At 52.5% G+C, this 16548-nt stretch overlaps 1 protein-coding gene across 1 annotated transcript in view; it reads right to left on the bottom strand.

Moving 5' to 3' along the window:
• DNAH2 (dynein axonemal heavy chain 2) overlaps positions 1–16548 on the bottom strand; it is a 112487-nt gene that overhangs the window by 9399 nt on the left and 86540 nt on the right. The window contains 23 exon segments of the mRNA XM_033170284.1: positions 15–163; positions 1250–1436; positions 6205–6331; positions 6645–6844; positions 7667–7811; positions 8236–8369; positions 8755–8904; positions 9151–9269; positions 9272–9299; positions 9602–9668; positions 9847–9859; positions 9862–9994; positions 11020–11102; positions 11105–11146; positions 11445–11490; positions 11492–11583; positions 11586–11607; positions 13231–13347; positions 13491–13660; positions 13972–14113; positions 14932–15048; positions 15608–15818; positions 15966–16105. Of these exon segments, the coding sequence (XP_033026175.1) occupies positions 15–163; positions 1250–1436; positions 6205–6331; positions 6645–6844; positions 7667–7811; positions 8236–8369; positions 8755–8904; positions 9151–9269; positions 9272–9299; positions 9602–9668; positions 9847–9859; positions 9862–9994; positions 11020–11102; positions 11105–11146; positions 11445–11490; positions 11492–11583; positions 11586–11607; positions 13231–13347; positions 13491–13660; positions 13972–14113; positions 14932–15048; positions 15608–15818; positions 15966–16105 (2634 nt within the window).

Below are 16548 nucleotides of genomic sequence, written 5' to 3'. Positions count from 1 at the left end.
ACTCTGCCACTCACCGACTTCATGTTGAGCACTGGTGGCTCGATGAACTGGGAGCCCAAGTTAGAGACGATGAATGCCGTGACGCAGAAAGCCACGCGGTCCGGCCGCAGGGACCGGACAACCAACATCCGCTGCATCTGGTTACAGGAGTTCTCCCACTCACCTGCAGGGGGCAACAAGGCAGGGGGGGGGAAACACCTGAAACTGAAGAGGGGTCCAGTGGGTGGGTTGTAGAGAAGGCCTGGCATGAGCACCAGAGCCAGTGGTTGCCCCCCATCTCAGCTTGACTCCCACATCTCCAGTGCATAAGGAAAGGGCTCAGACCTCTCATGGGAGGCAGTCCTAGAGGGATTATCTGCACCAAGAACACCCCTTTTCAGAGGCTTTGGGCTTCCAAAGTATGCCAGTACAGTGGCTATAGTGTCGCACTAGGACCTGGGAGCCCTGGCTTCGAATCCCCATTTGGCCACAAAGCTCCCTGGATAACTGCCTCTCAGCCTAAGCCCACCTTGCAGGGTTGTTGTGAATAAATGAGGAGGGGGAGAGCCCTGTACTTGAGCTCCTTGGAGGAAAAAGGTAAGATACAACTTTTGGATCTTTACGGCCGCAGCTAGAGTTCAAGCCGAGGCAGCAAGGGAAGATCCCCCGGATGTCACAGGACCAGGGGCATCCTACCCACAGAGGCTAGTGGCGCGGGGCGCCAAGTTCTGGAGGGCGCCAGGGAAGAGATGGAGGCTGGATGTGGCACCTCCTGACATCAGCTTGCCACCCTCGCCCACCTCCGCCATGCCACCGTCTCCGAAGCAGCGCCACGCTCGGAGCCTCTGTATGCCATGACCACCGCAGCATGAAGCGGCCAGCTGAGCCAGGAGGCACTACGTCCAGCCTCCACCTCTTCCCTGGAACCGCCCTCCAGCCGCTGCCCGCCTCCTCCAGCCCCGCCGTCCTCCCTAAAAAAAGGTCAACAACGCTGGGAAACTGGGGGGGGGGGAGACGACCAGAGGGAGCTTTGCACCATGGTGCCGGATATGCTTAAGATGGCCCTGCACAGGACATCAAGTGATTGACAGGCAGGTGGGCTAGTTTTGGATCCAGCCCGCCTGCCAGATCCAGTGCTCCAACTCTGTTCTGGAGCATGGTAGTTAACCCATTTCCACTGGACTCCCTCCCTCCCAATTTTCTTTAGGGAGGGCATGGGCACAATCCGATGGCAGGGACTGCGCAGCTCAGCAGAAGGGCGGTGCCTGACCTGGCAGCATGGCCTTCTCCGGCTTGGAGTTGGTGTACCAGAGGTTCCAGTCGCGAGGGTACTGCTCAAAGGAGTTCATGATGCCGTGGAAGTTGGTGAGCTTGTCCAGCTCGGTGATGTTGTCCCAGTAGATGTCGGCCAGCCAGCTGGTGCAGGGGTTGTCCATCTGCCCTTCCCTGTCTAGCACCTGCAAGCAGGAAGTGAACGATGGAAGAATCAGGACAGAGTTTTGTTGAAAGTGCTTCTTCCCAACAACACACAGTTAAACTGTGGAACTCCCTCCCACAGGAGGCCATCAACTCGGATGGTTTTAAAAGAGGATTAGGCAAATCCATGGGTCAAGCTATTTCATACACCTTTCCTTTCAGGGTATTTGGGGGAGGTGAAGCAGGCCTCCCCATATACCAAGGTATTTCTGAACATCCACCATCTGAAGAAGAAGAAGAGGAAGAAGAGTTGGATTTGATATCCCGCTTTATCACTACCCGAAGGAGTCTCAAAGCGGCAAACAATCTCCTTTCCCTTCTTCTCCCACAACAAACACTCTGTGAGGTGAGTGGGGCTGAGAGACTTCAGAGAAGTGTGACTAGCCCAAGGTCACCCAGCAGCTGCATGTGGAGGAGCGGGGACGCGAACCCAGTTCACCAGATTACGAGTCTACTGCTCTTAACCACTACACCACACTGGCTGGGATGGGCCCAGCGTCCTAGGCGTGAGGGGCTCTGGTCAGATTCTGCCCACCTCTGCTGCTAGGGTGGGGACGCGTCACATAGTGGGAGACTCTCCTCACTAGGGGAGGAATGGCACAGGCAAGGCGGGGAGCATTATGGGTAAAATATGGTTGCCTGAGAGTGGGCCTCTGGAGATAGCCTTGGCAGCAAATCTGGCCGTGGACACACACACACACAGTCATCTCAGGAATGGCACTGAAAGGTGTATAATGCCAGGTGTGCCCAGGTGGGGGCCAGCCTCGAACCTCAAGGTGAAAGTAGGGAGAAGGAAAAGTCTCTGGCCATTTCCCAGCCTGCTCTTGGTTTCCCCTCAGGAAACATATAGCGAGGAGCAGGCTGCAGGAGGTTGGGGCGGCTCCCCCCCCCGCTCCTTCCCCCTCTCCATGGCTTTCCTGCTAGGTGGGGAGCCATTCTTGCTCTCTGGCCCACTGTCATGGACGGGGCTTGGCTGAGCTTCAAGGGCCTCTCAGATTACAAAGCCAGGCCCTGGGAAAGCCTCCCAGACAGCTCACCCAAGGACCTGCGGGACGGCCAAGCTGCATTCTGCTCTTGACTGCCCACATGGCATGCCTGTGTTGTGGGGCAAGGCCTGGGGAGATTAATTTTTTTTAATGTAAGGTTTTATTAAAGCTTTTTCATAATGCAACAAGCTAAAAAAAAATCTAAATAAAAGCAGAAAGAGAAAGAGAAAACATCGAAGGAAAAACCAAAAATATAAAGGAAAAGGAAAAGAACATAACTGACTTCTGATTTTCCATCTGTCAGTTACGTAAAAGAAATTATTCCAAATATTCACTCTAGAATGACACCCAACTGATCTACCTTCTGTTAGGCAATATCTTCCCGATCTTACACCCCAAATGTATCTAATTAATTCAGTTTCCTTTTTATGCAAAAAGTCCAAAAGGGGTTCTCTAATTATTTTTATTAATCAATGTCACCAATAATTTCAAAAACCATTCCTCCATATTAAACAATAAGACATCTTTGCATCTTTGTCCACACAAGTGTCTCCACTGTGATCATATATTAAAATAATATTCCATAGCTCTTTACTTATTATACATTTATTAGTTTTCACCCAGTTCCTTATTGACTGTTCCCACTTCCTGTTGTATTTGCCGTAGCTTTCCATCTTGAATTTGAAAAGACACAGAACGCAGCATCTGCGTTTAAGCCCTTGTTCATTATTATCTCCAGGGTGAATCTGACAGCCAAGATTTACGTGTTGGCTATCATCAATCGCCACGTAATTATCTCCATCAACAACCTGCCGACAGAAGACGTTCAGTCCGCCATGTCCCTCCCCCGGAAGTCAAGGCCCAAGGAGATTTCAGCCTTTTGGGGGGTACTGCACATCCTTAGGGACTGCTCCACTTGGTAGCCAGCCCAAACTCTCTCCCCAGAGGGGCACCTAGCAAACAAGCAACAGAAGCTTCCCTTGTCAGGGCAATGGGGGTGAATGGGGGGGGGGTGTCCCCGCAATGGCCAGGGCTGTGCTGATTCAGCAGCAGGACTGCCATACAATCCCACCTCACCCCCAGCCCCAATATTGGGAGGGCAAGTGACTGGAGGTTTTCTGAGCCTTCCCTCTACAACAAGGCCCTGCCAGAGCTGCAGTCTTGCACCAGCTGAGTCCAGGCACCAGCAATCTTGCTGGAGCCAGTCAGATAGCCAGAAGGAAGGCGCCCGACATTATTTTGAGACCATGTAAGTTAATGGACTATGCAGAATTGGACAAGATGACAGGAAGTATTTGAAACCGGCGGGACCAGGAATTCCTGAAGGATTGGGACTAAATTTGAGAAATATTTGAAAGACAATTGTAAACAACAAATCACGCTAGTAGGTTTGCAAGAAGTTTTGCAAGGTTAATTTTAGGAGATAATTTTGGAAGGTAATAATTAATTATTGCAATAAAAAGTAATAGTGAAGTTGGAAATACAAGAAGAAATTAGGAAATTTGAAAATCTTGAGAAGTGGTTGATGGAAGTCAAAAATATGTATAAGAGATTAACATCAATGGATGTTTAAAAGAATGTATGTAAAATTTAATAAATATTATTATTAAAAAAAATATTTTGAGACCATGTAGGAACTGGTAGATTGGCACCTGCCTGCTCTATAGGCTTGGCGAGCGAAATCTTCACAGTTTGCCTCTTCAGAAAATTGTATCTCCAGTGAGGAAGAGCCTTGAGAAGCCTGGGGGGGGGGGCGGATGGGGGGGGACCCAATGGCAACTGTCAAGGTAACCGGGAGAGCGTTGTTTTTAGATTTGCCGCCTCCTCAGCCTGGCTGACTTTCTTTTGCGTGTTGATTTCTCCTTGCAGAAATGACATTTCCCCCAGCAGCGTCATGCTCAGGCAGTGGGAGAAGAAAGGATAACAAAGAAGGGACCCAAGAGGATAAGGAGTGGTAAAAAAACAAAGATGACTCTCCTCTTTTTGTGTGTGTAAGGGAAGTTATTGAAAGCAGGGAAAGGGAAAGGCAAATAAGGTTGAAAGGACAAAACCCGAGGAGAACTGCTGCATAGCAGACGCGAGGGGGGAGGGAATCCGAGACCAGAGAGAAGGAGAAGTTGCCCTGGACCTGGGCAAGGCAGGGAAAAAAGAAAGTGAGGCAGGGTCTCCCTCTCCCTCCCTGCCTAGGCCTTCAAAGCTGTATGGCGGGGGGCAACCCATTTCTGGACACCTCCCTCCCACTGCACAGAGAATAAAACTACCAGTACCATAAATTAGATTACACAAATCTATTCCGTGCTTGGAATGCCGTGCATTGCATAATTCAGTGGAGTGCAAGGCTCTATAGCTCTGGGGTTAGAGCACCGGCCTTGTAAACCAAGGGTCGCGAATTCAGATCTCGCTGGGGATTTTGTTATGTTTGCACAAGCGATAACTTCCCAAAGTCTCTGCCCATTTGATGCTGCTGAGGGACTTGTTCCCGCTATCCATACCACTGCCATGCTTCTTCTCCAAGAGCCAGTGTGGTTCAGCGGTTAGTGTTGGACCAGGATCTGGGAGAGACCAGGCAAGGCTCAAATCCCCACTCAGCTATGAAGCTCACTGGGTGACCTTGGGCCACTCTCAGCTTAATCCACCTCACAGGGCTGTAGTGAGGATGAAATCGAGAGGATGAGAACTATTTACACCACCTTGAGCTCCTCGGAAGAAAGGTGGGATTTAAACACAACAAACTCACTAAATAAAGATAATAATTCTGTGTACACTGCTTATCACTATACGTTAAGAAAGATACTGCAGAGCTGGAAAAGGTGCAGAAAAGGGCAAGCAAAATGATTAAAGGGCTAGAGCAGCTTCCCTATGAAGAAAGGTTGCCAAAATTTGCTTCTTCTTTTTTTACTTTAGACAAAAAGACAAGCGAGACACAATACAGATGCATACAATTGTACATGGTACAGAGGAAGCAGATAAAGAGTTTTTCTCCCTCTCTTATAATACGGGAATCCAATGGGCTCACCCAACAAAGCTTAAGATCTCTTTTGCAGGGAAAGATTCAAGACAGAGAAAAGGAAAGACTTCTTCACACGGTGCGTTGCTAAACTATGTTTTGCTATGGTAATAATTTGCGATAGCCACCAATTTGATGGCTTTAAAAGAAATTAGATAAATTTATGGGGGGTAAGGATGCGGGTGGCGCTGTGGTCTAACCCACAGAGCCTAGGGCTTGCCGATCAGAAAGTCGGCGGTTCGAATCCCCGTGACGGGGTGAGCTCCCTTTGCTCGGTCCCAGCTCCTGCCAACCTAGCAGTTTGAAAGCACGCCAGTGCAAGTAGATAAATAGGTACTGCTCCGGAGGAGAAGGTAAAAGGCGTTTCCGTGTGCTGATCTGGTTCGCCAGAAGCGGTTTAGTCATGCTGGCCACATGACCTGGAAGCTGTACGCCGGCTCCCTCGGCCAGTAAAGCGAGATGAGCGCCGCAACCCCAGAGTCATCCACGACTGGACCTAAGGATCAGGGGTCCCTTTACCTTTAAGGCTATCAAGGGCTACTTGAAACGATGGCTATAGTTTCTGCCTCCAGGACCAAAGGCAGTATGCCTCTGCATGCCCACTTGCTGGGGATGAGGAAGGGGTGAGTGCTGCTCTCGCACTCAGGTCCTGCTTGTCCGCTTCCCATAGGCACCTGGCTGGCCACAGTCATAGCAAGGCTACTGAACCAGCTTGGCCTTTGGTCTGATCCATCAGGGTGGCTCTTGAGCTCTTACCACTCCTCCACGCAGGAAGAAGTTGTACTCGTCCATCTTGAGGTTTCCGGAGACCTCCAGGATCTTGGCACACATCTGGAAGCTGAAAAGCAGCTTGTGTCGCTCAAAGAGGCCCCGACAGGTGTACCTAAGAGAAGCCGCACAGAAAACGGAAGGAAGGGTTGAAGCTCGGAGAGGACTCGCAGCAGCCTCCTTTCTCAGATATTCAAGAGGGGGAAACCTGAACTTCCAGCACCTGTCTGGAACAGGCGTCCTGTCATGTGACTATATGGAACCGGGATTGTAGAGGACTGTAGAGAACTTCTCCCAGTTAAATTGAACACTCAAGAAGGAGACCCCAAGGGCATAGATTGCCAGGCGCAACAGGGAAAGGAGAAGCCCTGACCCTGTCTGGATGGTGGCAGTGGTTGGCTGCCCACCCCCTCTGCACAGTGGGTTACCTGTAGACGGCATAGGTGTGGTATTCGTTGAGGAAGCGGATTCTCTCGTCCAGCTTGGTGCTCCGATGGCTCTTATTGATGCTGAGGTTGAAGAGGTCAATGTAGGCATCGAGGGAGAACTGGTACATGGGGTCGATCCTGCCCATGTCGTTGAGGACGAAGAAGAGGATGGACGCCCTCTGAGCACATGGTCGGTAGGCCTGGCGAGAGCATGTGCGGCAGGTGAGTTGGCAAGCAGCCAGAGGGCAGGAGCAGGATGCCCGCCAGGAGATGGGGGGGGGGAGAGAGAGGAACCACTGGGGTGGATCAGCCATGGGATGAGGCCTCTACCCCAGCACACAAACCACTCACTCCCAGAGAAATGACTTTTCCTGCAGAATCAGTACTTCACCTGTCAAAGAGCAAGTTACTAGCCACTATGGACTGTGGAGAAACCCAGGAGGGGTTCAGGCACAGCATCTGTGCCCACAAATCTTCCTCAAGACCCTCAGTTCTGGGGGTCTCCATCTGAAGTTTATGAAATAATGCACCACCTGGAGAAAGTGGCTAGAGGAAAGTTTTCCTCCCTCTCCCATCAGACTAGAACTTGTGGACATCCATGAAGGTGGATATTGGAAGAACCAGGACAGAGAAAAGAAAGTGCTTCTTCTCACAACACGAACTACGGAACTCCCTGCCACAGGAGGCAGTGATGACCACCAACCAAGAGGGCTTTAAAAGAGGATTAGACAAATTCATGGGGGCAAGGGCTATTGGGGGGCTACTAGCCACAATGGCTATGCACTGTCTCCATTGTCATAGGCAGCAATGCTTCTGAGCACCAGTTGCCAGAAACCATCGGAGAGGCAAGTGCTCTTGTGCTCGGATCCTACCTGTGGGTTTCCCTTTGGGGCCTCTGGTTGGCAGTGTGAGAACAGGATGCTGGCCTAGGGGAGCCATTGGCCTGATCCGACAGGCTCTTCTGCGCTTTGGCCAGCCTCCCCGTCCTTCTCGCACAGCCAAGGCGAGCTCTTTCCTCTCACCTCCCGGGCGGTGTCGATTTTGATCTCCGTGGTCTCGCTGGTCTCCAGCTGCTCTGTGACCTCGGTGGCTGTGACCTTCGAGGTCTGGAGTGTGTTCACAAGCTGCACATCATCCAATAGGGAGCCCGTGGCTTCGTTCAGCAACCTGACAGTGGAAAGTGGGAGAGGTGAGCTTGGTGTGTGTGTGTGTGTGTGTGTGTGTGTGGTGTCGGCTGAGTTTATGGGGAAGAGAGGAGAGGGAAGGGCAGACTTGCAACATGATGCTTAACCTCCACAAAAGGCTGGAGACCCAGGGGGTAAAGGAGGAAGTGCAGAACACAGCAGCCACCTTCCTTCTCCTGGTCAGTAAGGACTGCCACGTATCACCCCCCAGGCCCAACCACGCAGGCTTCGTGGCCCCCACTGCCAGCTCCTTCAACTTTGCTGAGGTTGCAGCAGATGCTGTTTTTAAGCCATTGTTTACACGATGCTCTTCAGGCACAAAGCATCTGCACACACACAAGGGATGAGCCCTCAAAAGGATCCTATTCTCCACAGCACCTGCATGTCCCCTTGCCCAGCCCCGTTACCTCAGGATCTCGTCCTCCAGCTCCTTCAGCTTCCTTTTGCCAGCTGCGATGTTGAGGACCAGGTTGTCCTTCTGCTCTTCCAGCTCGGGCCTCTCTCTCCGGACCACAATCCCCAGCAGCTGAGCTTCCAAGCCCTGAAGAGGCCCAGGACACTCAGTACGGACCCCTCTCCCTCCCCCCCCCTCGCAATCGTTTGGCATGAAGGATGCTCCCCACCCCACCCCTTATGCCTGCTCTCCTGGCAATCCTTCTTCCCTCCTGTGACGTCCTCCCGAGCGGGTGGAATCTGTCCCTTTCCAAACGCCCACCTCAAATCCCAGGAACCGGAAGAATTCCCAGCATCAAGGCTGCGAGAAGCCTGCATCAGGCCAAAGGGGGCCCATCACAGCCCAGCATCCCTTTCTCACCCTGGCCGACCAGATGCCCCGATCGGAAGCCCATGAGCAAGACAGGAGCCTAGGAGCAGCAGCAACGCTCCCCCTGGTTGTGCTCCCCGGCCACCGGCACGTTGCCCTGTACCTGCTCTTTGACAGCAAAGTTGACAATGGTGGTCTGGGAGGACGTCTCCGGTGTGTAGTGTGGGTTGGGGAGCTTGGTGGTGAGATAGAATCGGAAATCGGGGTGGTATTCCACTTCCTTGTCCCCCAGCCTTATCAGCAGGCGGCCACCTACAAAGACACAACAGGTATACAGGTCAGGAGCAAGGTGGGGGTGGGATTACGGTAGGGTCTTTCACCTGGGCCCTCTTTCCCTCTGGACAAGATGCCAGCTCCTTCCCAGGAAGCTGGCACCCATTCCTCCATTGAATTCCTCTCCCCCCCAAACCTCAAACCCCAAACCTGGATGAAATACACAATCAGGTGCCCAGAAGTCACCGTCTCCTTTCCCAGCAGCAGGCAGAAGCCAGACGCTCACCACTTTGGTGACGGATTTGTTGAGGATGGGGGCCAGTGTGGGGTCCAGCTCCTCCTGAACGTTTTGCAAGCAGCACTGGGGAGCCAAACTGATGGCCGTCTCCAGGATGCGCATATAGTCGGCATCTGCAGGTCAATTATCTTGAGGCCCTGTGGGAGGCAGAGGGGGCAAGGAGCATGAGAGGGCCACCAGAACGCCTCTCAGACTGCCACCCACACCAGAGAATTTCCCAAGCAGGTAAACAGATGTGGATCCAGCTTCTAGCCCAACATTTGAATGCACTTCTGCTCTGAAGCAGGCACAGGGGGCTGGAACTGAAGGGGAACGAGCACTAAGTCATTTGTATAGCCCTGCAACAGCAAACAGGGACGAGGGAGCGGGGTGCAGAAATCATAGGGCAGGGGGTTCAAACCTAGAGAAGCAAGCATCTGCAATGGGGCTCCTCCTTTACTTTCTTTGCTTCCATGTTCTTGATCCACTTCGTGGCCTGGCACTGGGGGTCGATCATGAGAGGCCACCTGGCAAAGACACATTGGGGCTTGAGGCGCAATGGGGCCCCTCGGCACCTCACCTTTGGACTTCTGGGCGCCCCCCTCCCCCTATCGATGATCCAAGGGGAGAGGGCCATGGTGGGCCTGAAGAGCCTCTCCGGGGGGGCAGGGAGCCCTGAGCTCCCTCTCGGAGACCGAGGCTCACCGGTTGCCTCGTGGACAATGATCCCATTCTCTGTGGAGAAGTTGTCGGAGGGCAGGCCCTGGATGTTCCAGTTGCGCACGATGGTGGGGTTGGCGAGGAAGCTGTCGCAGGTGAAGCGGGGGCAGCAAGGCACATGGAGCTCTCGAGTCTGCAGGTGGGGAGCGGAAGCAGGGAAGCCAGTCAGGGCCCCACTCAGAACGGCCTCCTCTTCCCATGAGCGGAAGGGGACCGACACAGCTTCCGAGCTGCTCACCGGTCAGCCTGGCCAGCTGACACCCTGGGAGGCTGACACCGGCTATTTGTTTATTTCATAAAATTTATACCCCATGCGGCGGCAAAAACCAAACAAACCTCAAAGTGGTTTGCAAAGAGAAGAAGAAGGAGAAGGAGAAGGAGAGTTTGGATTTGATATTCCACTTTATCATTACCCGAAGGAGTCTCAAAGAGGCTAACAATCTCCTTTCCCTTCCTCCCCCACAACAAACACTCTGTGAGGTGAGTGGGGCTGAGAGACTTCAGAGAAGTGTGACTAGCCCAAGGTCACCCAGCAGCTGCATGTGGAGGAGCGGGGAAGCGAACCCGGTTCACCAGATTATGAGTCCACCACTCTTACCACTACACCACAGTGGCTCTCAATTAAAACTATAACGTTATCAGTTACTATCAGGGTCTGGTGACTTCTGTTTCAGTGTATCTGAAGAAGTGTGCATACACACAAAAGCTCATACCAAGAACAAACTTAGTTGGTCTCTAAGGTGCTACTGGAAGGAATTTTTTTATTTTTATTTTTTTATTTTGTTTTGACTATAATGTTATCAGTAAAAGCAATGTTCAAAAGATGAGATCTGCAGTAAATTAAAGGCAAGATTAGAACTCACATCAATATTCTACATGTCTGGGCAGGCTGGCCTAAAGAAAAATGTTTTCAGCAGGTGCCGGACAGAACGCAGCAAAGGCTCCGGCGTGATGTCAATAAGCAGGGAGGCCAGAGTGTGGTGCTGCCACACTAAGAGACTGATTTTTTCACCAATGCAGAACATGTATGATGTGGCACGTGGGGCAGTGCCAGTTCCTTGCTGCTAGCCTCGTGTCCTTCCACCAAGAGCGGGATTCTTGTAAAGGAATGGTGGGAGGGAAGAAGCTGGCCTCTCAGGAAAGGGCCACCAGACTCACCTGCTTCATCCAGATGTGTGAGACAATGTCATCCCGGTAACTGGACAGGAAGGGCCCCATGTAGGACACGAAGGCGGCTGCCAAAGACAGTCCCCCACCAGGTAGCCTATATCTTCCTCCAAGCCCTGCAGGGGAGGAGGAGGAGATCAGGGGAAGGATGGAGCCCAGGAGGACGGTTCCCCTTGCAAAGGGGCCCTTGGAGATATTAAGAGCTGCCACAATCTCTTTTCTCGCACCCCAACATTCCCTTCGTCTTCTGTTCTCTGAGCTCAGCGTCTTCTGTGCCCTGTAGCCTCCCCTCACCCCCTTGCACGTCCCAAGGCTTTGGTCTCCCGTGCTGGGTCCGAGAAATGGTCCTGTCAAAACTTGATGCTCTACTCCAAGGGACAGGCAGGGGTGTGTGGGGCAGCCCCATGGGTCGTACCTTGACTGTTCCTCCCACCGGATCTTCTCTCCTGCCAGGCCCGACACACAGCTTGTCGGCCCGGTCCAGCTTGATCTCCATCTCCTCCGACTTCTTGCGCAGCTCCTCCTTCTGGGCCAGCTTCTCCTCGTACTCCTTCTCAGCATCTCCAGCTTCTCCGCAACCTGAGCAGGGGTTGGGCGAGGGTGGAGAGGAGGCCTTAGGAGCCGGGCCTTCCTTGGTGGGAAGATGTCTACAAGGGCTGGCCTGGGGTGATGCCCAGAGGGAACTCCATACCACCGCCATGTACAATAGGGCCGCATCTACACAGAAGTTTGGTTCAAATGCACATCCTTTGTAGGTTCTCCATCGAGGAGAAAATGACAGAGGCCAACCAGAGAATATTGAGAAGCAAGCAGCTAGTAAGCCTGATCTTTATTAAAGCTGTTGCACAGGGTGCTCCCCTCAACCCACAGGAAATTGGGCAGCACCCAGAGCCATGCGTGCAAGCCCTATATAGACATTTTAAATTGCCCGTCCTGGAGTCCCAGAACATCATACATACATCACAGAGGGTGTAGTCCAAGACTACCCCCAGAACATCATACCTACATCACAGAAAGGAGGTCTACAACAGAAATCTGCGTTCGTTGTTTATCTCCGTCTGGCAAGTTATCTGATAATGCTTTATCTGATTGCCTTTCCTGATAGGTCTGGGCCATTCCTTTGAGGTGGTATTACTTAAATCCCGAGGCAATGGGAAGGTTTCTTCACCTCCTCCCTCCTTGCAGAGAAAAACTTGGTTCAGCTTGAAGTCAAAATGGTTTCAGAACTGTCCTCCCACGCTGCCTCAGACATGTGGCCTGTACTTATGAACATTTATTATATATCTAAGACCTTAAAATTCCTATAACACTGCCCTCGGCCAAGCATCATTAGCCTTCTGGAGCCAGCGCGCCAAGAGGCCTGGCACCCGCACCCCAGCTTTAAAAGCTCTCTGCATCAGGAAAACCCAGTGCACAAAGCTCTTTGAAACTCCCCACCTTACTTGTGTGCAGTCAAACCACCATTCATGTTTTGCCCAACAGCACGGGAAGGACTGAGGTCTCACAGAGCTTTCCTGGAAAAAAATTGCTAGAGAGTTTCACTTCCTTTGTTTTCCTACATGCTTCCTTCCTGCTTGAGCACCCCTCTTTTTCTTCATCATGCTTCCAATGCTAACCCTCATGTGCATGTCTGAGTTCTGCAGCTCAGACACCACTTCTGAATGTACGTTTTGTACTTTTGTACACTTCTGAACGTACGTTTGTACTTTTGTACTTAGATAGCAGTTTTAAACCTGCCTTCATTTTGGTACGGTAACTGCTGCTTCAAGACCTAGATTATGTAAGTAAACGCTGCTTTTATTTCTGCAAATGTTTGTGTGATGGTGGTTTTTAAAGGGGGAGAAAAGGTAGTGATTACCAGGAAAATCCAGTCTGCCTTAAAGCACCCTGGTTTATTAAAACCAACCTTGACTTCACTTCCAGGTTTAGCTGCAAAGGAGGGTACTCTGCTGATCTCACAAGCTGAGCAAGGAAGGACAATAACTAAGCATTATATCCTCTCCAAATGTTTAAATCCATTCCTACAGCTTGGATTTAACTCACAGAATTTCAGCCTGCCAGACTTCAACTGCGTGTGGTTGAGATGCCACAAGTTAAATGTGCCTAAGATGTGGTCGCAATGCAATAAGAAGAGAGGCCAAAAGTCTCCATGACTCCTGCGGCCAAACCGCACTCCTGGATCGCCCTCGGAGGCCGACTGACCTCTCGGAGCCTCTCCTGAGCCTCGGCCTGGGCGGCCTGCTTTTCTGCCAGCTGGGCAAGGGCAGCATTCATTCGAATACGTTTGGGCTCCACCACACGGTAAATGCGGCCGTACATCTGGAAAGGAGAAGGTGGGGAGAAGCAGAGAATGGAGTGCAACCTGCAAAGATCGAACCCCAAAGCGTCTTCCCACCATGCAAAGAGCTGCTGCCGGGCCCTTCCACCCATCTGTTCCCCCAGCTGGAGCTTTTGATGCTCACCTCCATGGCTCTAACCCACATGCACAGGGATTTGGCAGCCACCGAGACGCGCCCAATGATGTCTGGCTGGAAGTCCGGCTGAGAGCAGTAGGCACTGATTTTCTTGAGCACCTTGTCGGAGATGTTGTCCTTGTCAAAGTAGACCAGCTGCTTAATGAAGTTGGGCTCACCTGGAGAAGCGGGATCGGGATCAGGGGAGCCGGGCGATGCCAGGACAGCCCTTTTGGGTTGTGCTGATGGCACTTCGGACTTCTGCAAGCAGCCCCCACAGAGTGACCAAAACAGGACAGTTCCGGGAAGCCCAAAAGCAGGCTGTCTCTAACCCTGGCGGAAAATGCCCTCCCAGAAAAAAGAGGTCTGGGGAGGGGGCAGTGGGACAGGTGGAAAGGATTCACCCCCTCCCCGCTGCATCACGGTCTAGATCCACATTATCTGTCTGCACATATGTTGTCTCTGGGCCTGCTTTAGGTTCCTTACTTACCCAGCTGCTTCTTGGCTTCAGCCCAGGTGGGCTCGTTGCCTCGCAGGATCATGACCGCCTGCATGACTGTCTCCACCAGGGTGGGAGGGCGGCCGTAAGACTTGATCTCGGTCAAGTCTTTTTTGTTGAGCGATTCCAAAGCCTGGAGGGGAAAGGAGGGCGCAGGGGCCTTTCAGAAGCAGCTGCTCCAAAAGGAGAGTCACGCAGGGAGTCAGAGCATGGAAACAGGAAGAAAAGGGGACACACACACCCTTCTAACCCTTGGAGAGGAATGTAGAGCATCCTAAATCTCCAGCCATCACCACACAGCTGGAAAATCCCAGCATGTTGGGGCTGTGCAGGGAGGGTGGCGCCAGAGCATGCACACAGACACAGAATGCTGTGTGGTTAAGAACATTACAAGAGCCCTGCTGGATCCGTCCAATGGAGCATCTAGTCCAGCATCCTGTTGGCCAACCAGATGCCAGCGAGGAGGACTAGAGCACAAGAGCCCTGTCTCCTCCTGCGGTTTCCAGCAACTGGCATTTGCAAGCATTGCCGTCTCCAACAGTGGAGGGAGAACACAGCCATCCTGGCTAGTAGCTTCCAATAGCCCTCTCTTCCTTCCTCCTCCTCCTCCTCCTCCTCCTCCTCCTCCTCCTCCTCCTAATCCTCTTTTAATGCCAAGCAGGTTGGTGGCATTACTGCCTCCTAACAGGGAAGCTGGGAGAGCGCCAATTTGGTGGAATAGATCTCTCCGCTTGCCTAGAGTCGGTAAGAAACACAATGCTGTTGTTCAATGTGAAATAGTTGTGCACATTGCAGCAGAGGAACTGTGCAGGTCACAAATTCTGTCCCGCCACCCCCACTGTGCTGTTTGGTTCGCCAGAGATCTGGCACAGCTCTTATCGGCTGCCTAACTTAGCAGACCCTGCAGCCCATGGGGCAGGGCTTCTACAATGTCCCTCCCCTTCCTGCTACCTTCATGGCTTCCTCCAAGGCAGGCATGGCCTCCTCCAGGTCCCTCTGAGCGGTGTCCGCTAAAGCTTTGCACTTAATCTCCTCGGCTGCGATCTTCTCACTGTTAGCCGACACCATCTGTGGGGAGAGGAGGAGGGGGAGGAGAAGGTTCAGCACCACGGGTCCTCAAACTTTTTCAGCAGGGGGCTGCTCCACTGTCCCTCAGACCTTGTGGGGGGCTGGACTATATTTTGAAAAAATATGTATGCAAGAGCACCTGGCAGGCTCACCTGTGTCTTGTGAGCGGCAGGGGCTGGCAGCGGTGGCAGTAGCAGCAGAGGGACAGTGTGCGGTGCGCAAAAGAGCTTCGGAGAGGGGTTGCTTTAAATGGCAGCCGCTCAAAAGGGGAGCTCAGCCAGCTGCGGCTCAACAAAACCCAGCCCCCTTCCTCCTCTAGGCAGGGCAGGGAGAAGCCAGGAGGAGGGAGGGAGGAGGCAGAGGCAGCGCCGTGTGAGGGAGAGGGAAAGAACACGCACGCTGGTAATCCACATGCTGGCGATCCACACAGCGGTTCCTGGACCGTCCATGGGCCAGATCCAGAAGGCAGTTGGGCCTGATCCAGCCCGCGGGCCTTTGTTTGCCGACCCATGCTTAGCACCAAGGAGAGCATCTCGGGAGCCCAGCCTCGGACACCCACCTTCTGCTGCTCATCAGCTTCTCGCTTCTGCTGAACAATGATGACCAGGTACTCCTCGCACTGCTTCTGGAATTCTGCCACCTTCCTCCTGGCTTCCTCCAGCTCCAGCGTCATCACCTCCACCTTCTTCCGGGTTTCATCAATCTTGAAGAGCCCGTTGTGGAGCTTGCTGGCTTGGTCCGAGAGCTCCTTCCGCTTCTCAGCCAGCAGCCTGCAAAAGGAGGAAGAGGGAGGACCCATGACTGCTCTGCAGCCCTGTCCAGCCCTGAAGTTGGGCCGCCCATGGATTTCCATACACTCCCGGGCTCTCAGCCATCCCACTCGGCTTCCCAGGAGAGAGACCAGAAGGCCCCCTTACTTCTTGTAGCCAGAGACCAGCTCCAGGTAGTTGGTTGGGGTGACGTAATTATGGCGCCTCAGCTCCAGCAGCATCTTCTGTGAGTACCTGGCCACGGACCAGTGCATGGTCACAAAGATCCTAGCCACTCGTTTTTGCATCTAGACAGGAGGGAGAGAATCAGGACAAAAGAACCTAAAGAAGAGCCTGGGGGCTGGATCAGGCCAACAGAGGCATCCTGTTCTCACAGTGGCCAGCCAGATGCCGCAGTGTCAAGCCCACAAGGAGGAGTCAAGCCCTGCTGTGGCTTCTACCAATTGGCCATCAGAAGCATTATTGCCTTCATGCAGCTTGGAAGAGGAACCCTCACCCACTGCCTGCAGCCACGCATTTATTCATAAAAAGATATTTGTATACTGCTGAGCCATAAAAAATTATACCAAAGTGGTTTACAGCGTTAAAAAGATGAAACCACACAATAGATTTTTTTAAAAAAAGAAATTAAACGCATCCATTAACCGCTATGGAAGGATGCATAGGCCTGGCGGAGTTTTCAGCAGCCGCCTGCTGAATCTCCAGTGGCAGAGTGTTCCGCAGGCACTAA

The sequence above is a fragment of the Lacerta agilis genome, chromosome 14, assembly GCF_009819535.1.
Source record: "Lacerta agilis isolate rLacAgi1 chromosome 14, rLacAgi1.pri, whole genome shotgun sequence".
Taxonomy (NCBI): Eukaryota; Metazoa; Chordata; class Lepidosauria; order Squamata; family Lacertidae; genus Lacerta; species Lacerta agilis.
This window is presented reverse-complemented; position numbering and strand designations above follow the sequence as displayed.